Raw genomic sequence first — 26,011 nt, forward strand, 5'->3', positions numbered from 1 at the left:
GGCACAGAGAGGTAAAGGGCGGCACAGTGAGGTAAGGGGCGGCACAGTGAGGTAAGGGGTACAGTGAGGTAAGGGCGGCACAGTGAGGTAAAGGGCGCACAGAGAGGTAAAGGGCGGCACAGTGAGGTAAGGGCGGTACAGTGAGTAAGGGGCGGCACAGTGAGGTAAAGGGCGGCACAGAGAGGTAAAGGGCGGCACAGTGAGGTAAGGGTGGCAAGAGAGGCAAAGGCGGCACAGTGAGGTAAGGGCGGCACAGTGAGGTAAGGGGCGGCACAGAGAGGTAAGGGCGGCACAGTGAGTGTAAGGGCGGCGGCACAGTGAGGTAAAGGGCGGCACAATGAGGTAAGGGCGGCACAGTGAGGTAAAGGGCGACACAGAGAGGTAAGGGGCGTACAGTGAGAGGTAAAGGTACAGTGAGGTAAAGGGCGGCACAGTGAGGTAAGGGCGCACAGTGAGGTAAAAGGCACAGAGAGGTAATGGGTGGCACAGAGAGGTAAGGGGCGGCACAGTGAGGTAAGGGCGGTACAGTGAGGTAAAGGGTGGCACAGAGAGGTAAGGCAGCACAGTGAGGTAAGGGGGCGGCACAGTGAGGTAAAGGGCGGCACAATGAGGTAAAGGGCGGCACAGAGAGGTAAAGGGCGGCACAGAGAGGTAAGGGGCGGCACAGAGAGGTAAAAGGGCGGCACAGGAGGGTAAAGGGCGGCACAGAGAAGTAAGGGCGGCACAGTGAGGTAAAGGGCGGCACAATGAGTAAAGGGCGGCACAGAGAGGTAAGGGGCTGCACAGTGAGGTAAAGGGCGGCACAGAGAGGTAAGGGGTGGCACAGAGAGGTAAAGGGCGCAGTGAGGTAAAGGGCGGCACAGTGAGGTAAGGCCGGCACAGGAGGTAAAGGGCGGCACAGAGAGGTAAGGGGCGGCACAGAGTGAGGTAAGGGGCGGCACAGTGGACAAAGGGCGGCACAGAGAGGTAAGGGCGCACAGTGAGGTAAGGGGCGGCACAGAGAGGTAAGGGGCGGCACAGAGAGGTAAGGGGCGGCATAGTGAGGTAAGGCAAGACAGTGAGGTAAAGGCGGCACAGTGAGGTAAGGGCGGCACAGAGAGGTGGGCGGCACAGAGAGGTAAGGGCGGCACAGAGAGGTAAGGGGCGGCACAGTGAGGTAAGGGCGCTGGTTGTCCTGTTTGGGTCTCTGGTGGTAGTAGAGATGGATAGTGAGGAAGGGCCTTGCACCAGGTGAAGGGGTAGATGGTGACCCAGAGCACCAGGTGAGGGGAGTAGATGGTGACCCAGAGCACCAGGTGAGGGGGAGTAGATGGTGACCCAGAGCACCAGGTGAAGGGGGGGATAGATGGTGACCCAGAGCACCAGGTGAAGGGGAGTAGATGGTGACCCAGAGCACCAGGTGAGGGGGAGTAGATGGTGACCCAGAGCACCAGGTGAGGGGAGTAGATGGTGACCCAGAGCACCAGGTGAAGGGGAGTAGATGGTGACCCAGAGCACCCAGGTAAAGGAGTGATGGTGACCCAGAGCACCAGGTGAGGGGAGTAGATGGTGACCTGAGCACCAGGTGAAGGGGAGTAGATGGTGACCCAGAGCACCAGGTGAAGGGGAGAGATGGTGACCCAGAGCACCAGGTGAGGGGAGTAGATGGTGACCCCGGAGCACCAGGTGAAGGGGAGTAGATGGTGACCCAGAGCACCAGGTGGGGAGTATGGACCCAGAGCACCAGGTGAAGGGAGTAGATGGTGACCCAGAGCACCAGGTGAAGGGGAGATGGTGACCCAGACACCAGGTGAGGGGAGTAGATGGTGACCCCAGAGCACCAGGTGAAGGGAGTAGATGGTGACCCAGAGCACCAGGTGAAGGGGAGTAGATGGTGACCCAGAGCACCAGGTGAGGGGAGTAGATGGTGACCCAGAGCACCAGGTGAGGGGAGTAGATGGTGACCCAGAGCACCAGGTGAGGTGGAGGAGAGGGTGACCCAGAGCACCAGGTGAGGGGAGTAGATGGTGACCCAGAGCACCAGGTGAGGGGGGAGTAGATGGTGACCCAGAGCACCAGGTGAGGGGAGTAGATGGTGACCCAGAGCACCAGGTGAGGGGAGTAGATGGTGACCCAGAGCACCAGGTGAGGTATAGATGGTGACCCAGAGCACCAGGTGAAGGGAGTAGATGGTGACCCAGAGCACCAGGTGAGGGGAGTAGATGGTGACCCAGAGCACCAGGTGAGGGAGAGTAGATGGTGACCCAGAGCACCAGGTGAGGGGGAGTAGATGGTGACCCAGAGCACCAGGTGAAGGGGGAGTAGATGGTGACCCAGAGCACCAGGTGAGGGGGAGTAGAGGTGACCCAGAGCACCAGGTGAGGGGGAGTAGATGGTGACCCAGAGCACCAGGTGATGAGGAGTAGATGGTGACCAGAGCACCAGGTGATGAGGAGCAGATGGTGACCCAGAGCCCAGGTGAGGGGGGTAAGTAGAGACCCAGAGCACCAGAGGGGAGTAGATGGTGACCCAGAGCACCAGCTGGCAGAATGTAAAGTAAGCTCCCTGACACCCTCTGGCATGGTCCAGGTGAGACCACTACCACCAGCCGGCCAGGTGTAGCTAAGGGCCCCCGGGGACTATCTGCCAGGTGGTTGATTACTCCTTAGGTCCTCGTTAAGGTGGTTAGAACTGGCTCATGATTTTTGGTGTTAAACCAGGCAGCGTGTCGACTCCAGGGGTGGCGTCATAATGTAAACTTCCTCCTCCTCCTCTCCCTTCCCCTCCTCCCTCCCCTTCCCTTCACTCCCTCCTTCCCTCTCACTCCCTCCTTCCCTCTCACTCCCTCCCCTTCCTCCTCACTCCCTCCCTGCCCCTCCTCACCTCCCCTCCCTCCTCCCTCCCTCCTCACTCCCTCCCTCTCCTCCCTCCCTCCCTCTCACTCCCTCCTTCCCTCTCACCCCTCCCTCCTCACCCCTCCTCCCTCTCACTCCCCCTCCCCTCACTCCCTCTTCCCTCTCACCCTCCCTCCCTCCACTCCCTCCTTCCCTCTCACTCCCTCCTTCCTCTCCTCCCTCCTTCCCTCTCACTCCCTTCCCTCTCACTCCTCCCTCCCTCCCTCCCTCCCCTCCTCCCTCCTCACTCCCTCCCTCTCACTCCCTCCCTCTCACTCCCTCCCTCCCTCCCTCCCTCCTTCCCTCTCTCCCTCCCTCCCTCCCTCCCTTAGTACTCGCAATCTGTGTCCATCTGCCACCCTCCTCCCGACACACACACACACACACACACACACACACACACACACACATCGCAGTAATAAGTAATAATGAGTGATATATAATGAAGTATCATTATTATGCCTCATGTGCTCACTCTTTTCTACCAGTTAATCAACATTACAGAAACATTATAAAAGTCGTGACAAATGTTAAAGACTTAAGAGCTTCATGATATTTTGTGTAGATATTAATGTCGACGAGCAGCTATACAGGACTTACCTAACCTAACCTAACCTTACCTTACCTTACCTTACCTACCTAACCTTACCTTTACCTAACCTCAACTCACCTCACCCTTGCCTTACCTAACCTTACCTTACCTTATACCTTACCTAACCTCAACTCACCTCACCTTGCCTTACCTTACCTTACCTTGCCTTACCTTGCCTTGCCTTACCTTACCTTACCTTACCTACCTTACCTTACCTTACCTAACCTTACCTTAACCTTACCTTATACCTTACCTTACCTAACCTAACCTTTACCTAACCTTTTACCTTACCTTACCTTACCTTACCTTGCCTTACCTTTTGCCTTACCTTACCTTTACCTTACCTTACCTTACCTTACCTTACCTTACCTTACCTTTACCTTGCCTTACCTTTACCTTATACCTTATCTTACCTTACCTTTACCTAACCTACCTTACCTTACCTTACCTTACCTTTACCTAACCTTTACCTTGCCTTACCTTACCTTACCTTACCTTTACCTTACCTTACCTAACCTTACCTTTTAGCCTTACCTTACCTTTTGCCTTACCTTACCTTTACCTTACCTTACCTTGCCAACCTTAACCTTACCTTTTACCTTTACCTTACCTTTACCTAATCCCTACCTTACCTTTTACCTTTACCTTACCTTACCTAACCTACCTTACCTTACCTAACCTAACCCAACCTTACCTTGCCTTACCTTACCTAACTTACCTTACCTTTACCTTACCTTACCTTACCTTACCCTTGCCTTACCTTACCTTACCTTATCTTACCTTACCTTACCTAACCTACCTTACCTTACCTTACATACCTTACCTAACCTTACCTTGCCTTACCTTACCCTACCTTACCTTACCTACCTTACCTTACCTAACCTTACCTTACCTTGCCTTACCTTACCTTGCCTTACCCTACCTTACCATACCTTACCTTACCTTACCCACCTTTACCCTTACCCTTGCCTTACCTACCTTACCTAACATAACCTTACCTTACCTTACCTTACCTTACCTTACCTTACCTTAACATAACCATACCTTACCTTACCTTATCTTACCTTACCTTACCTTACCTTACCTAACATAACCTTACCTTGCCTTGCCTTGCCTTGCCTTACCTTACCTTACCTTACCTTACCTAACATAACCATACCACCTTACCTTACCTTACCTAACATAACCTTACCTTGCCATGCCTTACCTTACCTCACCTTACCTTACCTTACCTTACCTAACATAACCTTACCTTACCTAACTTACCTTACCTACCTAACATAACCTTACCTTACCTTACCTTACCTTACCTTACCTTACCTAACATAACCTTACCTTACCTTACCCACCTTACCTACCTTACCCAACATAACCTTACCTTACCTTACCTTACCTTACCTAACATAACCTTATCTTACCTTACCTTTACCTTACCTTACCTAACATAACCTTACCTTACCTTTACCTTACCTTACCTAACATAACCTTACCTTACCTTTACCTTACCTTACCTTACCTAACATTACCTTACCTTACCTACCTTACCCTTTACCTAACATAACCTTTACCTTACCTTACCTTGCCTACCTTACCTTATCTTACCTAACATAACCTTACCTTACCTTACCTTGCCTTACCTTGCCTTTACCTTACCTTATCTTACCTTACCATTCCTACATAGTCTAATTCATTTGGCTATTTGTCACTTAAACAGGTGAACTGCCGACTCCAATGCTGTATATGGAAAGTTTCAAGCCGAAATAAAACTATTGTGTTTTGTCTTGGGCAGTAAATTGTGCTTCAAACTGAAAACGTCGAAATCAAATACAAAATCAAATAATTCTTCGACTTGCGATTTTATAGAAAAAACGTCGAGTGGGCGTGAGAAAATGGTGGGTGTGACGCCCTCAGCACACGGCCCCATCACCCGAGTCTGAACCAGCGGGACGGATTCTTGTTTACAAACACTTGGGGCTATAGGAGGGTACAGGTATAGACGTGAATGGTGTGGGTGGTGTGGTGGGTGTGGTATGAGGTGGTGTGTGGTGGGTGTGGTGGGTGAGTGGGTGGTGTGCAGGTGATGAGGTGTGGTCTCCTTGCCGCGTCCAGACAAGTTGCTGCTGCCTCCAACTAAACCCAAAATAACGCAAGCGGTGTTTATCCACTGCACCTTTCCTCTCCTTCCTCAAATTCATCAATCCTCCCTTTACCCTTCCCTGAACCTCTTACCCCCGTCACTAGCCTTTGTTCAGTTCAGGTGTGGTTCAACCTGCCAGCCGGGGCCTCCACCACCCACACTGACCTGCCAGCCTCCACCACCTACACTGATCTACCAGCCGGGGCCTCCACCACCTACACTGACCTGCCAGCCCACCACCTACACTGACCTGCCAGCCTCCACCACCTACACTGATCTACCAGCCGGGGCCTCCACCACCTACACCGACCTGCCAGCCTCCACCACCTACACTGATCTACCAGCCGGGCCTCCACCACCTACACTGACCTGCCAGCCTCCACCACCCACACTGACCTGCCAGCCTCCACCACCTACACTGACCTGCCAGCCTCCACCACCTACACTGATCTACCAGCCGGGCCTCCACCACCCACACTGACCTGCCAGCCTCCACCACCCACACTGATCTAACAGCCGGGGCTACCACCACCTACACTGACCTGCCAGCCTCCACCACCTACACTGATCTACCAGCCGGGGCCTCTCACACAACCTTACCCAGTAGAAAAGTAAAACACTGTGGAACATAAACACACAGAAGTACGTGGGGGCAGGGACGTTGGTGAAGGGTGGTGGGTAGGGCTGGGGTCTTTGTGTGGGGTAGAGAGGGTAACTGGGGTGGTTGGTCTGAAATTAAGGTGTGGGTGCGGGGTATGGCCACAAAATGTAAAGCAGTAAGGCTAAATTTACCTGACGCGAGGTAACATAACTTGTTGTGTTAGGTGTGGCGGGAAGCAGGTGTACACATAAGTTCTGCGTGTGTGTGTGCGTGTGTGTGTGTGTGTGTGTGTGTTAAGACTGAACCAAACAAATAGTGGAGAGGATGGATTAATTTCTTGGACATATTAATAACAAAACTCCTAATAAACACACCTGGTCGTCAAGAAGCAGGTGAGGCAGTACAGGTAAATGAGTATGCAGGAGACCCCGACAGGAAAACCGAGTTACTTACTTTATTTTGTGTATAATTCTAAAACTGTAGTGGGGAGAGTAGAGCAGCTGGGGGAGAGTAGAGCAGCTGGGGGAGAGTAGAGCAGCTGGGGAGAGTAGAGCAGCTGGGGAGAGTAGAGAGCAGCTGGGGTGAGAGTAGAGCAGCTGGGGTGAGAGTAGAGCAGCTGGGGAGAGTAGAGCAGCTGGGAGAGAGACATGGGGAGAGAGAGCAGCTGGGGGAGAGAGCAGCTGGGGTGAGAGTAGAGCAGCTGGGGAGAGTAGAGCAGCTGGGGAGAGTAGAGCAGCTGGGGAGAGAGCAGCTGGGGAGAGTAGAGCAGCTGGGGAGAGTAGAGCAGCTGGGGAGAGTAGAGCAGCTGGGGAGAGAAGCAGCTGGGGAGAGAGAGCAGCTGGGAGAGTAGAGCAGCTGGGGTGAGAGAGAGAGCAGCTGGGGTGAGGAGAGCAGCTGGAGAGAGAGCAGCTGGGGAGAGAGTAGAGCAGCTGGGGGAGAGTAGAGCAGCTGGGGAGAGTAGAGCAGCTGGGGGAGAGTAGAGCAGCTGGGGAGAGTGAGCAGCTGGGAGAGTAGAGCAGCTGGGGAGAGAGCAGCTGGGGTGAGAGTAGAGCAGCTGGGTGAGAGAGAGCAGCTGGGGAGAGTGGAGCAGCTGGGGAGAGTAGAGCAGCTGGGGGAGAGTAGAGCAACTGGGGAGAGTAGAGCAGCTGGGGAGAGTAGAGCAGCTGGGGTGAGAGAGAGCAGCTGGGGTGAGAGTAGAGCAGCTGGGGGGAGAGTAGAGCAGCTGGGGAGAGTAGAGCAGCTGGGGGAGAGAGAGCATGGGGAGAGTAGAGCAGCTGGGGTGAGAGTAGAGCAGCTGGGGTGAGAGTAGAGCAGCTGGGGTGAGAGTAGGGAGGTCACACATTATCGAATTTATATATATATTATTTCGCCATTGATGAAGTCAGATCACCTGTAGATTAGCTCCCATAGCTTATTTCACCTGTAGATTAGCTGCCATAGCTTATTTCACCTGTAGATTAGCTCCCATAGCTTATTTCACCTGTAGATTAGCTGCCATAGCTTATTTCACCTGTAGATTAGCTGCCATAGCTTATTTCATTTGTAGATTAGCTGCCATAGCTTATTTCACCTGTAGATTAGCTGCCATAGCTTATTTCACCTGTAGATTAGCTGCCATAGCTTATTTCACCTGTAGATTAGCTGCCATAGCTTATTTCACCTGTAGATTAGCTCCCATAGCTTATTTCACCTGTAGATTAGCTCCCCATAGCTTATTTCACCTGTAGATTAGCTCCCATAGCTTATTTCACCTGTAGATTAGCTGCCATAGCTATTTCACCTGTAGATTACTTCCATAGCTTATTTCACCTGTAGATTAGCTGCCATAGCTTATTTCACCTGTAGATTAGCTCCCATAGCTTATTTCACCTCATTTAGCCGCCTTATCCCCTAGTATTATAAAAGACTGGTCAAAAAATTCTTTCTCAGGGCAAAGTCGGTCAGTTACCAAGGCGAGCGGCGTTAAGTGGGTGGGGCGTTAATGAGGAGAGAGAGAGAGAGAGAGAGAGAGAGAGAGAGAGAGAGAGAGAGAGAGAGAGAGAGAGAGTTGGCTTCATACTCCTTGTAATAGATAGATAGATAGATAGATAGATAGATAGATAGATCGCAATGGGAATGGGATGCGGTTTATTTTACGATACATTAAGCAGTAGTGTTGATGGTGGAGTGTTGGAGGTGTTGATGGTGGAGTGTTGGAGGTGTTGATGGTGGAGTGTTGGAGGTGTTGATGGTGGAGTGTTGAGGTGTTGATGGTGGTGTTGGAGGTGTTGATGGTGGAGTGTTGGAGGTGTTGATGGTGGAGGTTGGGGGTGTTGATGGTGGAGTGTTGGGGTGTTGATGGTGGAGTGTTGGAGGTGTTGATGGTGGAGTGTTGGAGGTGTTGATGGTGGAGGTGTTGGAGGTGTTGATGGTGATGTTGGAGGTGTTGACAGGAGTGTTGGAGGTGTTGATAGTGGAGTGTTGGAGGGTTGATGGTGGAGTGTTGGAGGTGTGATGGTGGAGGTTGGAGGGTTGATGGTGGAGTGTTGGAGGTGTTGATGGAGTGTTGAGGGCTGATGGAGTGTTGGAGGGTTGATGGTGAGGTTGGGGAGGTTGATGGTGGAGTGTTGGAGGTGTTGATGGTGGAGCACGGAGGTGTTGATGGTGGAGGTTGGAGGTGCTGATGGTGGAGGTTGGAGGTGTTGATGGTGGTGTGTTGGAGGGTTGATGGTGGAGGTTGAGGTGTTGATGGTGGAGTGTTGGGGGTGTTGATGGTGGAGTGTTGGAGGTGTTGATGGTGGAGGTTGGAGGTGTTGATGGTGGAGTGTTGAGGGTTGAGTGGAGTGTTGATGTTGAGTGTTGGAGGGTTGATGGTGGAGTGTTGAGGGTTGATGGTGGAGTGTTGGAGGGTTGATGGTGGAGTGTTGGAGGGTTGATGGTGGAGGTTGAGGTGTTGATGGGGAATGCCGAGGCAAGTATGGAGTGGGAGGATGTGGAGTGTTGGATGATGATGGTGGAGGGGTTGATGGTGGAGTGTTGGAGGTTGATGGTGAGTGGTTGGAGGTGTTGATGGTGGAGTGTTGAGGGTTGATGGTGGAGGTTGGAGGGTTGATGGTGGAGGTTGGAGGGTTGATGGTGGAGGTTGGAGGTGTTGATGGTGGAGTGTTGGAGGGTTGATGGTGGAGGTTGGAGGTGTTGATGGTGGAGGTTGGAGGTGTTGATGGTGGAGTGTTGGAGGTGTTGATGGTGGAGTGTTGGAGGGTGTTGATGGTGGAGTGTGGGTGAGGAGTTGGAGGTGTTGATGGTGAGTGTTGGAGGTGTTGATGGTGGAGGTTGGAGGTGTTGATGGTGTGAGGTTGGAGGTGTTGATGGTGGAGGTTGGAGGTGTTAATGGTGGAGGTTGGAGGTGTTGATGGTGGAGTGTTGGGGGTGTTGATAGTGGAGGTTGGAGGTTGATGGTGAGTGGAGGTGATGGAGGGTTGATGGTGGAGTGTTGGAGGTGTTGATGGTGGAGTGTCGGAGGGTTGATGGTGGAGTGTTGATGTTGGAGTGTTGGAGGTGTTGATGGTGGAGTGTTGAGGGTTGATGGTGGAGTGTTGGGGGTGTTGATGGTGGAGTGTTGGAGGTGTTGATGGTGGAGTTGGAGGTGTTGATGGAGTGTCGGAGGGTTGATGGTGGAGTATTGGAGGGTTGATGGTGAGATGTTGAGTGGCGTTGGAGGTGTTGATGGTGGAGTGTTGGAGGGTTGATGGTGGAGTGTCGGAGGGTTGATGGTGGAGTGTTGGAGGGTTGATGGTGAGTGTTGGAGGCTAGTTAGGACCCCAAGAAATCACACAATTAGGAGTCATATTGAACAAGAGTTATATAACCTGACTGAAACAACAAACAACATGGGATGATGATGGTGGTGATGGTGGTGGTGGTGGTGATGATGGTGGTGGTGGTGGTGGTGGTGGTGGTGATGGTGATGGTGGTGGTGGTGGTGGTGATGGTGTGGTGGTGGTGGTGGTGGTGGTGGATGATGGTGGTGGTGGTGGTGGTGATGATGGTGGTGGTGGTGTGGTGGTGGTGGTGGTGGTGGTGATGGTGGTGATGGTGGTGGTGGTGGTGATGATGGTGGTGGTGATGGTGGTGATGGTGTTGATGGTGATGATGGTGTTGATGGTGACCAATAGTAACAGAGAACTACAAGGCTGAGTTCGTGGTCTTTTCACACTCTATATTACTTGACCTCTTCCACACACCTTCTTTGTTGCTACACTATGGCAGTCAAGCGTCACAGTAGGTACACACACACACACACACACACACACACACACGCACACACACACACTGTACGAACTTCCAGTACCAATTCTTCAATATCTTCCTTTTACCACAAAGACAATCTTGTTATTATTTATTTTCTAACATTGTAAAGAGTTTATCATAAAATCTTGGTAACTTTGTGTGGGTTCATCTTCCCTTTTTTTTTAATACATAGTGTCACTGATAGCTGTCCCTTCTACACTAATGCATCTCTCTTGTGTGAAGTAACGCACCAGTCCGGTTTATTATGTGAAGTCAATATGCTGTCAAAAGTGGTTATCCTGATCGCCAAACAGTTCTCTCTCTCTCTCTCTCTCTCTCTCTCTCTCTCTCTCTCTCTCTCTCTCTCTCTCTCTCTCTCTCTCTCTCTCTCTCTCTCTCTCTCTCTCTCTCTCTCTCTCCCGCCATTTTCATGTTCAGCGCACCCCACCTCCTACACTTCCATCCACAACAAATGCCGTTCTCCATCGTGTCAACTTTACTTCATACAAGGTTTTATTTAATCAAACTTTATCAGCATTTACCTCACCTCCCCCATTCCTCAATCTTCTCATTAATGGGACGGCCTTCCCTCTCACGGCCTTCCCTCTCACGGCCTTCCCACTCACGGCCTTCCCACTCACGGCCTTCCCTCTCACGGCCTTCCCACTCACGGCCTTCCCACTCACGGCCTTCCCTCTTACGTCATTCCCTCTCACATCTCTCCCTCTCTGAATGTCAACCTATATCTAGGTTTACTTTTACACCTTCAGGAACTTCGGCGGTAACTTGGGCGGTAACTTGGCCTCTGGGGTAATGGTGCTGTGGATGGTTCTAAAAGGCGTCATAATGAGGACGATTTGTTTTTTTGTATTAGAGTTAAATATTACGTGGTACGGCCTCCAGCTCTCAAACTGTCGGAACAAACACAAACACTGGTGCGTTTTGACTTTTATTTTGAAATGTAAACCTTATATGCGATCCCACTGCACTCCCCTGGTGGTTCAGAGTGGCACGTCATATCCAAGTTTATCATAGTTATCATTGAGATTAGGTTAGGTTAGCTGACACCTAGAGATGGTTGTGACACAGTGTATGTAATGGTATATTATGTACACAAGGCGGAGGTAGGCATCACACACTCGCTTATTTCATCAATATTCAGAAGAAATGTCCATACTAGATCCTTCTCCAGCATCTTAGATTTTATTCCTCACAACTCGGAGAAGTGAAAGTTTCCTTCTACACCGACCCTAAAAGAAAAAAAAAGGTGAAATCCGTTCTTTTTGCCTTTTCGTTACTGCAGTCACCGGCACTTACACCTGGTACAGTGGCTGGTGCGTTTTGTGAGATGTGGCAGCACTCTCGAATACTAATCTTACATCCTTAGTCTGGCTTTTATTATTTGTTCCTTAGGGTCATTCAGGGATTTTCAATACAATATACACCCCCTTCACTAGTGCGTTTACAGGGGCTCGTCATATAAACATTCCATAATTCATTACACTGAAATATTTGTTTTCATATTGTTTTACTTTGATTCCATAGTATGTTTACTATTGTGAGTTTCCTTCTGTCGAATATAAGCAAACACAGGGCTGCCACACTGCACAAGACCTGACGAGCCCCTGTAAACGCACTAGTGAGGGGGACTGTACACACCCTTATGGACAGTAGCAACAAAAGAGGTGTGCTGGTTACAACAGGAGCCCCATGGCGTAAGAGTATTCCTGAGTACTGAACAATCGTGGAACACAAGAGGTACACAGAGTCGTTGTTAAGCCGTGGCATATACCAGACAACACGCTCACAGCTGGAGACACGGGTGGTGATGGTGTTAGCCAGTGGTGGTGATGGTGTTTGCCAGTGGTGGTGATGGTGTTTGCCAGTGGTGGTGATGGTGTTTGCCAGTGGTGGTGATGGTGTTTGCCAGTGGTGGTGATGGTGTTTGCCAGTGGTGGTGATGGTGTTAGCCAGTGGTGGTGATGGTGTTTGCCAGTGGTGGAGATGGTGTTAGCCAGTGGTGGAGATGGTGTTGCCAGTGGTGTGGTGTTGGTGTTAGCCAGTGGTGGAGATGGTGTTGTGGTGGTGGTGATGGTGTTAGCCAGTGGTGGAATGGTGTTAGCCAGTGGTGGAGATAGTGTTTGCCAGTGGTGGTGTTGGTGTTAGCCAGTGGTGGAGATGGTGTTTGCCAGTGGTGGTGATGGTGTTAGCCAGTGGTGGTGATGGTGTTAGCCAGTGGTGGAGATGGTGTTTGCCAGTGGTGGTGATGGTGTTAGCCAGTGGTGGAGATGGTGTTAGCCAGTGGTGGAGATGGTGTTTGCCAGTGGTGGTGTTGGTGTTAGCCAGTGGTGGTGATGGTGTTAGCCAGTGGTGGTGATGGTGTTGCCAGTGCCAGTGGTGGTGATGGTGTTAGCCAGTGGTGGAGATGGTGTTAGCCAGTGGTGGTGATGGTGTTAGCCAGTGGTGGTGATGGTGTTAGCCAGTGGTGGTGATTGTGTTAGCCAGTGGTGGAGATGGTGTTTGTCAGTGGTGGTGAAGATGAAAAGTGATACTCCTGGCCTGTGTGTGTGTAAAATAAATGTTTTTCTCGGGGAAGGAGCGACCTGTCACCCCCTCTGTGTGTGTGCGCGCTGCCTCTGAGACACACACACACACACACACACACACACACACACACACTACTCACAAAATGTATAGAATCCTCATACTTAACTAAAAAAAATTACCTTATAAATATATTTTAATTTATTATATTATTTAGGTCTGTGTTAGAGAGAGAGAGAGAGATGAAACAAGTATAGCTGTCTCAAAACATCTCACATCTCACCTCACCTCATCTCGTTACCAAAGACTTGAGATGTTTTGATATGCTGGTGATGTTGTAGCCTAGAAAGACCATTCTCTCCCTGGGCTGACATTCTCTCCTGGGCTGACATTCTCTCCCTGGGCTGACATTCTCTCCCTGGGCTGACATTCTCTCCTGGGCTGACATGCTCTCCGGGGCTGACATGCTCTCCGGGGCTAACATTCTCTCCGGGGCTAACATTCTCCCCTGGGCTGACGTTCTTTCCTGAACTGGACTAACTTCCTCTATAATTTAACTTACTAAGTCTGGAGTCCGGTGGCTGAGTGGCTACTGCAGTCACCTTCTGTTCAGGACGTCGTTGGTTCGATCCCGGGGTATTCCCTGTTCACTCCACTGTCAATAGGTTCCTAAGTTTACAAAGTTGGGGAAGTGAAGAGCCGGCCACGCTGCCTCCTTGTGTACCGAAGGCTTAGTGTGTAATGTGATGTACAGTCTCCCACACAAGTCCTGTCGCCTCTCTTCCTGAACCACGAACCCCGAGAGTCAGACTCGTGAACCCGAAGCAGTAGAATGATTCATTATTCTATCCATAAAGGCTTCGGATTCACGAGTCTGAATCTCGGGGTTCGTGGTTCAGGAAGTGAGGCGACAGGATTCATGTGGGGTGACTGTACCTACACTGTCCTAAACGGCACAGTACGTGACCACCAGGCACCATCACACCTGCCTGGGAAGATTGTTGGTTGTAGTGGCAAGGTAAGGCGTGTGATGACAGGTGTTCTGAGGCTCCTGAGTTACTGCATCATTTATCCCCAGAGATTTACACGATCCTGCAGATGCCAGAGCGACTTAGCGAAGGTTTAAGAATAACATATGGGATTTTATAATTATGCTAAGAGGATTATTCACGGTGTTTCAAAAGTCTTGTTACTACTATGTCAAGAAAAGTATAAAAGATTACAAGTTATCCAAACACTCATCATAATGTAAAAAGAAAATTTCTTACATCCTGATTTATAATGATACGATAAATATTGAGATGACTTGTGTGAATTAAGAGCGTGGGAGAGCGATAATGTGTTCTGCTGGGAGTTGTGTCGGGTAAACGAATTCCTCAACACCTGCCTTAAATTACTATTGATGGTTATGATGGCTAGCTTAAGGCAACGTCTTTACCGTCGACTGTGTTAAGGTTTGGAGAATGAGGAGGTCGTCTTGAAGGAGGTCACCATCACGGAACTTTTCAATGAGTAGAGTTCTCGTGTGGGGAGTTGCACCATCTTGCTGCAAAGACCGTGTACTAAATTCAACCCTGCAGCGACGGAGAGATATGTGTGGTTGTACAGTCGCCTGCACATATACCTGGTACAGTAGTTGCTGCATTTTGTGAGATGTGGCAACACTGTGGAATGTTTATATAGCATCCGTACTCTGGCTACTATTGTGAGGTTCCTTAAGGACCATTCTGGGAGTTTTATTTCGATGTAAACAGAGTTGCAACATCTCGCTAAATGCACCAGCCACTGTACCAGATGTAAGTGCAGCTGACTGTACTTTCATCCCACACTGAGTCTCGCCTCCTTACCAATGATCATCTCAAATATATATCAAATCACGTATCAATTTTCCAAGTGGTCATTTTATCAGTTGAGAATTGTAAAGGCTGTGTTACAACATCATTTTGGTTCTCTCTCTCTCTCTCTCTCTCTCTCTCTCTCTCTCTCTCTCTCTCTCTCTCAGTGTCTTGGTTATGTCCGGGTTAAGATGTTGTAGGTTGACACATCTTCTATTACTCAGCGCCCAGCATTGTCTTATCTCAGCGCCCAGTAACACAGTAGCGTTGAGTTCATCGCAGGGAGAGAGAGAGAGAGAGCGAGCACCAACATATTGTGAACCGTGTTACAGTTTGGGTCAGAATTTTATCCCTGGGTACAGAATGTGAGTTTTGTATTTCCTGTATTTGCATGAGAATATTTACTCCTGTGAAAACAATGACGAATGACTGTTTTTGTAACCCGATAGTTGGGTATGCAGAGAGGGTTTTATCCTTTTGTGTTGGGGGTTGTGGGTTCGACCCTCAATTGAAAAGATTTGGAAACTATTTATTTATTTTTTTTTAGTATAATGTGTCATGTTAAATTGTGGTGTTTATAGATGAGGTGGTATTTTGGTGGTATTTCGGTGGTATTTCGGTGGTATTTCGGTGGTATTTAGGTGGTATTTCGGTGGTATTTCGGTGGTATTTCGGTGGTATTTCGGTGGTATTTAGGTGGTATTTCGGTGGTATTTAGGTGGTATTTCGGTGGTATTTCGGTGGTATTTCGGTGGTGCTTAGGTATTTCGGGTGGTATTTCGCGGTATTTAGGTGGTATTTCGGTGGTATTTGTTAATGTATGGATATTTTTGCAATTAGAGTTTTATTAAGGAGATGTGTAAGATAAGTGATTCTATTCACACTACTACCATCCACACTACTACCATCCACACACTACTACCATCCACACTACTACCATCCACACTCACACATCCACACTGCTACCATCCACACTACCCTACCATCCACACTACCCACCATCCACACTACTCCTACCATCCACACTACTCCTACCATCCACACTACCCTACCATCCACACTAATACCATCCACACTACTACCATCCACACTATCGCCATCCACACACTACCGCCATCCACAACAACCGCCATCCACACTCACTACCATCCACACTACTACCATCCACACTATTACTACCACCACACTACGAACTGCCATCCACACTACTACCATCCACACTACTACCATCCACACTATTACCACCACACAACCACCACCCTCTCCCTACCACCACACAACCACTAATCCTCTCCCTCACCACCACACAATCCGACTAATCCCTCCTCCCCACCACACCACACAACCACACCCCTCCTCCCCACCACCACACACAACTACCAACTCTCCTCCCCACCTCACACCACACAACCACCACCCTCCCCCACCACCACACACCACCACCCCTCCCCACCACACCCTCCCCACCACACCCTCACACAACCACACACCCTCCTCTACCACCCTCTCCTGCACCACCACACAACTAGCTCACCCCTCCCCACCACCACACAACTACCACCCCCACCACCACACACAACTGACCACCCCTCTCCCCACCACCACACAACTACCACCCTCCTACCACCACACAACTACTCAATCTCCTCCTACCACACCCTCCCCACCACCCTCTAGTACCTCACCCTCTAACACCACACACAACTACCACCCTCCCTCTACCACCACACACACAATCCACACCCTCTCCCTCTACCACCCTCCCCTACCACCACACAACTACCACCCTCTCCTGCACCACCACAATACCACCCCTCTCCTCTACCTCACCACACAACTACCAATCTCCCCACCACCTCACACAACTACCACCCTCTAACACACCACACAACTACCAATCCTCCCCACTCACACCACACAACTACCACCCTCCTCCCCCACCACCACACAACTACCACCCTCCTCCACCACCCTCCCCTACCACCACACAACTACTCACCCCCTACCACCACACAACTACCAATCTCTCTCCCACCACCACACAACTACCACCCCTCTCCCTCTACCACCCCTCCCCTACCACCACACAACAACTGGCCTCACACCCTCTCTCCTCTACCTCACCACACAACTACCACCCTCTCCTCTGGCACACCACACAACTACCACCCTCTACCACCACACAACTACCACCCCTCTCCCACCACCACAACTACCACCCCTCCCTCTACCACCACACAACTACCACCCTCCTCACACCACACAACTACTCACCCCTCTCCCACCACCCTCTACCACACCACACACAACTACCACCCTCCTCCCCTACCACCACACAACTACTCAATCTCCCTCTACCACCCTCACACAACTACCACCCTCTCCCCTACCACCCTCACCACCACACAACTACCACCCTTCTCTACCACCACACAACTACCACCCTCCTCCCCTACCACCACACAACTACCACCCTCCTCTACCACCACACAACCACACACCTCTCCTCTACCACCACACAACCACACTCACCCTCTACCACCACACAACCACCACCCTCCCCACCACCACACAACCACCACCCTCCCCACCACCACACAACTACTCAATCCTCCCACCACCCCTCCTCCCCACCACCACACAACTACCACCCTCCCCACCACCAGCCACACAACCACCACCCCTCCCCACCACCACACAACTACCACCCCTCCTCCCTCTACCACACCACACAACTACCACCCTCTCCCCACACACCACACACAACCACACCCTCTCCCCCACCACCACACAACTACCTCAATCTCCCTACCACACCACACAACCACCACCCCTCCCTCTACCACCTCTACCACACCACACAACCACTCAATCCTCCTCCCTCCCCACCACCCCTCTCCTCTACCACCACACAACTATCAATCTCCTCCCCTACCAATCTCCTCCTCTACCACCACACAACTGGCTCAATCTCTCCCTCTACCAACACCACACACAACTACCACCCTCTCCCTCTACCACCACACAACTACCAATCTCCTCCTCTACCACCCTCCCCACCACCACACAAATACCACCCCTTCCTCTAACACCACACAACTGGCCTCACCCTCCTCTACCACCCCTCTCCTCTACCACACCCCCTCCCTCTACCTCACCCTCCTCTACCACCACACAACTACCACCCTCTCTCTCCTCTACCACCACACACAACTACCACCCTCTCCTCTACCACCACACACAACTACCACCCTCCCTCTTACCACCACACACCACCCTCTCCTCTACCAATTCTCACACAACTACCACCCCTCTCTACCACCACACACCACACCCTCTCCTCTACCACCTCCTCACACGGGTCTCGTCGCACCTCCTCTACTCACCACACAACTACCACCCTCTCCTCTACCACCACACAACCACACCCTCCTCTACCACCACACAACTACCACCCTCCCTCCTCTACCACCACACAACTACCACCCTCCTCTACCACCACACAACTACCAATCTCCCACCACCACACAACCACACCCCTCTCCCTCTACCACCACACAATCCACCACCCTCTCCTCTACCACCACACACAACTACCACCCTCTCCTCTACCACCACACAACTACCACCCTCTCCCTCTACCACCACACAACTACTAATCTCCTCTACCACCTCACACAACTACCACCCTCTCCTCTACCACCACACAAATTACCACCCTCCCTCTACCACCACACAACTACCACCCTCTCCTCTACCACCACACAATAACTACTAATTCTCCTCTACCACACCATTAATAACTACCACCCTCTACCACACACAACTATTCTCACCCTCTACCACCACACACAACTACCACCCCTCTCCTGCTACCACCACCACCACCACCTACCACCCACCCACTACCACCCACCCACATTCCCAATTGCTGTGTTTCAGACGACAGACGTTCCTCTGCACGTGTTCAACTCTTCTCCTGTTTGTAGCATCTAATCTCAAGGACACACACACACACACACACACACACACACACACACACACACACACACACACACACACACACACCTCACACCCTCCTCCTTGACTCAAGTCCCTCGGTTCCTGCACAGCTCCTCAGTGTTTACACAACATTCATACTTCCCAAGCTCACCTATGCCTCCCCCACCTGGTCTTCCTCCCTAAATGCCACACAACGTAAACACCTAGAAAAGTGCAAAAGAGGCATGCAAGATTATTCTCTCCCTTCCTACTCCACATATCAAGAAGCGCTCAACACACTGACCCTTTCGACTCTCACTGACCATCACCACGACCTCATCTGCAAATTTGGTAAGAAGCTTCTACACCATCCCCGACACCGGCCCCTACTACCACCTGAGATCCCCTGTCCGAGAATTGCTGTTCGACACCACAACCGCATCCAGCCCATACGTGCACGAACTGATCGCTATAAGAACAGCCCAGTCCCAACCATTGTAAAAATTATCAATAACATGTAAAAATCAGTGTATTCACTCCCCAGTAAACACTGCTCCCTACACTGTCACTATGTTGAAATGAACTGTATTTTGAGCTGATCCCCATCTAAGTTACTATATGTCTTATTTGTGTCACTTATGTCACTTGTATATTATTTGTAATTCGTAACCCATTCCCCAAATATGTAACTGTATATTTTCAGCCTTCTGGCTGCAAGCTCTTTCAATAAACCGTTAATTATTATTATTATTATTATTATTACACACACACACACACACACACACACACACACACACACACACACACACACACACACACACACACACACACACACACACACGACACACACACACACACACACACACACACACACAGAGACACACACACACACACACACACACATACACACACACACACACACACACACACACACACACACACACACACACACACACACACACACACACACACACACACACACACACACACACACACACACACACAGACACACACACACACACACACACACACCCCACACACACACACACACACACACACACACACACACCACACACACACACACACACACACACACACACACACACACACACACACACACACACACACACACACACACACACACACACACACACACACACACACACACACACACACACACACACACACACACACACACAGACACACACACACACACACACACACACACACACACACACACACACACACACGACACACACACACACACACACACACACACACACACACACACACACACACACAGACACACACACACACACACACACACACACACACACACACACACACACACACACACACACACACACACGCCATGGACACGGATTGGCCCTACATACAATACAAACACTAGCTTAAACGCAAACACATCACATACAAAGTCATTGAAAAATACCCCGAAAAAACACACACACACACACACACGTACAGTACACGTTCCTCATACGCTGTACCCAACATTATTGCTCAATTTAAATTTTTTGGGGTTAAATGTAAATGGCATTATTTATCAGTAGCGGCGCACAGTTTCAGTATTTTTCGTCATCAATGTTTTTATAACTTGTGATACTTTTGTCCTTCTATCTCAAATATACTTACTGATGAAAGTTTCCTCCTCACGGTAAAACTGAGTCACGGGAATGAGTCTCCGAACTGACTTGACTGACTTATTCTGACTGTCATCTGGTGAGGGTGTGTTGTTTTATCTCATGGGGGGTCGATACTGCTTCACTTTGGGAGGGAGCGAACCTTTTGGCTCCGGGTTGTATACAGTACCCATAGATTACGGTGTTTACATACCTGCGAGTCCCCGGTGTGTTTATCATGGACCAGATTGTACTCCACGCTGTATCAATATGTCTGTCTGAATGTCCTTTTATCAGTTGACTAAATTAAACAGCTATATCTCCCCCGAGGACTCCGCCAGTCACCCATGCTAGTGTTATTATTATTGGTTAATGGCAGACTAACAGCTACACCCCTAAACCACACTCACACAGTCACACCAACACCCCAGTCAATTACACCCACACAGACACTAGCATCCACTCCGTCACCCAGGACACCCATGATCGAACCAGTGACCCATAGGACGGGAGGTGAGCATTGTATCCACTCAGCCACCGCACTCATTGACACAAAAAAACAGTGATTATTATATCTAGGTGGTGACAATATCTCTCTGGGGCGCCGGTGGGTAGAGCGGTACCGCTCTTGCCTCGCAAGCAAGATGTCACGGGTTCGATTCCCGAGCCGGTGGAAGTTGTTTGGACACTCTTCCTAGCCCCCATTAGTCCCTGTTCACCTAGCAGTACAGTAGGTACCTGGTGTAAGTCGAAAAGTTGCGAATTCGTATTCAGGGACAAGTTGTTGGAGCTTCCAATAACTTGATGACATAAGCCATTGACTCTTCAGGCTTCTACGCCCTTAACTCGTGAGACATAAGGCAAGCATTAACTTAGCATGCTTCCCTGTTGGGCGCTGTAAACGCTTCTGCGCTTCACCTTACACAAGGCTGTAGGGGGGTGCCCAATAAAAAAAAAAAATAAATAAATAAAAATATCTCTCTGACGTGAGGCCGGATACAGCAATACAGTATATGTGTATTTATGTATTTCCAACTCATACACCACCTATTACTGTATGAATATGTATGTATTTCAGTTATTTTTACACAAATTAATGAAACCGAAGTTACTCCTTACTGTATATACAAGCGCTAGAAAGGTGATTTTACGTTAGCTTGTGTTGTATTGGACTATTGTGCTCTTAATGACGTGTGATTAGGTTAGGTTAGGTCATGTCAGGTTAGGTTAGGTTAGGTTATTTTAGGCTTTGGTTAATTTAGTTAATGTAAAGATGTATTAAGTTAGGTTAGTTTAGGTCAAGTTAGATTAGGTTAGGTCAAGTTAGGTGAGGTTAGGTTAGGCTAGGCTATGTTAGGCTAGGTTAGGACATTTTTCTGACTTAGTTTGTGTTAAGTTAAGTTAGGAAGAAGTTAGAAGGATTTAATAGGATGTGGGAGGAGGCGGAGGACATTGGGGGGACGTGACCCACTCATACAAAAACTGCCTGCTGATCCTGACCTCTTGTGGTGAGGAGGTGAGGAGTGTGGGTGAGGGAGGTGGGTGAGGTGAGAGGGAGTGTGTGAGGAGGAGTGAGGAGGTGGTGAGGGAGGAGTGAGGGGAGGTGGTGAGGGAGGTGTGGTGGAGTGAGTGTGGGAGGGAGGAGTGAGGGAGTGAGGGTGAGGAGGGAGGAGGGGAGTGTGTGAGGGAGGAGTGAGGGGAGGTGTGGGAGGGGAGGAGGAGGGGAGGTGGTGAGGGAGAAGTGAGGGAGGTGGTGAGGAGGTGAGTGGTGGGGAGTGTGGTGAGGGGGTGTGGTGAGTGAGGTGTGGTGAGGAGGAGGGGAGGTGGTGAGGGAGGGAGGTGTGGTGAGGGAGGAGGGGGGTGTGGTGGAGGAGGAGGAGGGTGTGGTGAGGAGGAGTGTGGTGAGGGAGGAGGAGGGAGTGTGGTGGAGGTGAGGTGTGGTGAGGGAGGAGAGTGAGGTGTGGTGAGGGAGGATTGGGGGTGTGGTGTGAGGTGAGGTGTGGTGAGGTGAGGTGGTGAGGAGGTGGGGGGTGTGAGGGAGGAGTGAGGGGAGTGTGGTGAGGGAGGAGTGAGGGGAGTGTGGTGAGGGAGGAGTGTGGGGAGTGTGGTGAGAGAGAGTTAGTCACACACACATGTTAACAACGCCTCACCACCGTTAGTCTCTCCTTGTTTCTCAGTGGCTATTATTGTGTCTCATTGTGGTGATGTGTGTCTCTCATCGCTGCTCACATCAGTAGAGTTACGACACACAGTCACGTGATACTCTGGTCTTAAGGCTGTCATCTTGATCCCAACTTCATGTAATGTGATTGCCAGGACTTGTGAGAAAGGCGGTCAGCTTGTGTGTGTGTGTGTGTGTGTGTGTGTGTGTCAGTCATTTTATCTGGTTGTGTACATCTTGTTGGAGCTCTGTCAGCATGTCTCCCTGATGCGGGGCTCCACCACAGATTTTTCGTTCGGGGTTTACTCCCGTAGCCTTATACCTGCCAAGGTTAAGGCAGCGGGGCGGCGGTTGGTAAGCGCCAGGACATGTCCACATGCTAGTGGGCCTATGCGCCGTCCCTCTGAGGCCCACAGCTACTCCGAGATTCTCTGCTGGTCTAGCCTGGGCTCACGAGGCACCCAGTTACCGTGTGTTGCCACGAGGAGGCACAGCAGGAGTCTTGATGGTGAAGAGGCTGTGTACTGGCAGGGGGAGACTTCTGTAAGTTCCTTCCCTGTTCGAGAGGGAGCAAGCAGTTCTTTCACCTTAACACTAACATAATGCTGCCATACTAGATGCATTACACCACCTTGTGCGCGAGCGCACACACACACACACACACACACACACACACACACACCCACACACACACACATATACACACACATAGAAGGATGACATCACTCTTTGTAGCACATAGTGTGGCGTGCTCTCAGTATATCAATAGTATTAAGTGAGGTGTAGACAGAGGCACTACTGGGCCTCGTTAAGTGAGGGTCACCGCCTGTCCCTCCTCGTTCACCAATAACATAACTGTACAGGATTCATCTCGCCTTGTTGTGCCTCGACGTAATAACAAATGACACTGAGGATTTAGGTGGTATTTTGTTTTGTTCTTATTAGTTCAGCTGTCTTGTAGTGACGTCATCAATGAGTGTATGTGTGTCGCTGCTACATAACGTTCACCATCACCGTATGAACAGTCTACATAGTTTAATACAGTTTTAACACACTTGCCTGGTATCATTTTAGTCTCGTAAATATTGTAGTTTTTCCCCCTCATAAAACATGTATAACCAATGACTATTTTATCATGTATTAAACTGCCATGTATACAGTAGCAAGTTATCCTGCTATACATAACACTGTGTCTAGAATAGTTTGAGACTGATTAAAGAATTTGTGATATCTGAGTTAGTTTAATAGACATGGTGGAGAGAAGTGAGAGGGCAGTGTTACAGGTGTTGTGTTGTGTGTTGTCGTGTCATATTATATTAAGTTGCTTTGTGTTGCGGCATTATTTTGTGTTGTGTCGTGTTGTGCTATGTTCTTTAGTTCCGCATCGTGTGTAGTGTATTGTGTTGGAGGCGGCAACATGTTTACCAGCATGTGTTTACGTCATTCATGGTCACGGTGTGTTACTAGTGAAGAAGCTTAGGTTAGGTTAGGTTAGGTTAGGTTAGGTTAGGTTAGATACGGTTTAGTTGTATATCGAATCCCTCACGTCTGTATCAACGTCGTGTGTGTGTGTGTGTGTGTGTGTGTGTTAATAAAGACAAACTGCACTAAGATTTAAGCCACATATTTACTGGGAGTGTAGGACAAAAGCCCCCTAGGACAAAAGCCCCCTAGGACAAAAGTCCCCTAGGAGAAATAATAAGAATTTTTAAAATAATTACTGAATTTTTTTACAGTTTATGAACACTTCTCCAACCTAACCTAACCTAACCTAACCTAACCTCACAACACACACACACACGATATACCTCAGCTTACACCATAACCTAGAATAATAGTGAATTAAATAACTCGCATATTACTCATAATTATGTCTCTCACAACTACAACTGCCCCTTTAACAGTAGCAGTTATTGGTGGTTGTGGAAATTTAGGCTTTTTGAACCAGCCATATGTCCTCACCAGGCCAGGGGAGGACGCGGGCCAGATATCCTCACCAGGCCAGGGGAGGACGCGGGCCAGACATCCTCACCAGCCAGGGGAGGACGCGGGCCAGATATCCTCACCAGCCAGGGGAGGAGACGGGCCAGACATCCTCACCAGCCAGGGGAGGACGCGGGCCAGATATCACCTCACCAGCCAGGGAGGACACAGGCCAGACATCCTCACCCAGCCAGGGAGGACGCCCAGACCAGATATCCTCACCAGCCGAAGAGGGGAGGACGCGGGCCGGAAGAATGTCACTCCCACCAGGCCAGGGAGGACGCGGGCTGTCCTCACCAGCCAGGGGGACGCGGGCCAGATATCCTCACCAGCCAGGGGAGGGGACGCGGGCCAGATGTCACCTCACCAGCCAGGGGAGGACGCGGGCCAGATATCCTCACCAGCCAGGGGAGGACACGGGCCAGAACATCCTCACCAGCCAGGGGAGGACGCGGGCCCAGATATCCTCCAGCCAGGGGAGACGCGGGCCAGATATCCTCACCAGCCAGGGAGGACGCGGGCCAGATATCCTCACCAGCCAGGGGAGGACACTTGGAGCCAGATATCCTCACCAGCCAGGGGAGGGACACGGGCCAGACATCCTCACCAGCCAGGGGAGGACTGGCGGGCCAGATATCCTCACCAGCCAGGGGAGGACGCGGGACCCAGATATCCTCACCAGCCAGGGAGGACGCAGGCCAGATGTCCTCACCAGCCAGGGGAGGACACGGGCCAGACATCCTCACCAGCCAGGGGACACGGGCCAGACATCCTCACCAGCCAGGGAGGACACGGAGCCAGACATCCTCTCCAGCCAGGGGAGGACGCCCAGGCCAGATATCCTCACCAGGCCAGGGGAGGACGCGGGCCAGACATCCTCACCAGCCAGGGGAGGACGCGGGCCAGATATCCTCACCAGCCAGGGGAGGACACGGGCCAGATATCCTCACCAGGCCAGGGGAGGACGCGGGCCAGATATCCTCACCAGGCCAGGGGAGGACGCGGGCCAGATATCCTCACCAGCCAGGGGAGGACACGGGCCAGACATCCTCACCAGCCAGGGGAGGACGCGGCCCAGATATCAAGCTTAGATCTATAGACCAACTCACCAAAACATTTAATGTGAGAAACAGCTAAGTTTAACTAAGGACTCGTCTCGCTGAATGAATTTGACCTTTACATGAGACTGATCTGTCGCTACGTGTTGTGATTACTAAAAAAAGAAATGAGGCGATTATTATAAGTGCTTCTGTTTACTTAAGTTGTAGGAGACGAGATGTTTACTTAAGTTGTAGGAGACGAGATGTTTACTTAAGTTGTAGGAGACGAGATGTTTACTTAAGTTGTAGGAGACGAGATGTTTACTTAAGTTGTGAAGAAGACGAGATGTTT

At 50.4% G+C, this 26,011-nt stretch overlaps 1 protein-coding gene across 1 annotated transcript; it reads left to right on the forward strand.

The window, feature by feature from the left end:
- The first annotated feature begins 24,506 nt into the window (after positions 1–24,506).
- On the forward strand, positions 24,507–25,718 carry LOC121869127 (glutenin, high molecular weight subunit DX5-like). Its single transcript, XM_042370313.1, has one exon. The coding sequence runs from the start codon at positions 24,507–24,509 to the stop codon at positions 25,716–25,718; it is 1,212 nt and encodes a 403-aa protein (XP_042226247.1).
- The last annotated feature ends 293 nt before the right edge of the window (positions 25,719–26,011 follow it).

The sequence above is a fragment of the Homarus americanus genome, unplaced genomic scaffold, assembly GCF_018991925.1.
Source record: "Homarus americanus isolate GMGI-L3 unplaced genomic scaffold, GMGI_Hamer_2.0 scaffold57768, whole genome shotgun sequence".
NCBI lineage: Eukaryota > Metazoa > Arthropoda > Malacostraca > Decapoda > Nephropidae > Homarus > Homarus americanus.

Coding starts and splice junctions, on each gene's coding strand:
- LOC121869127 (XM_042370313.1), top strand. CDS start 24,507: ATGTCTCTCACAACTACAACTGCCCCTTTAACAGTAGCAGTTATTGGT.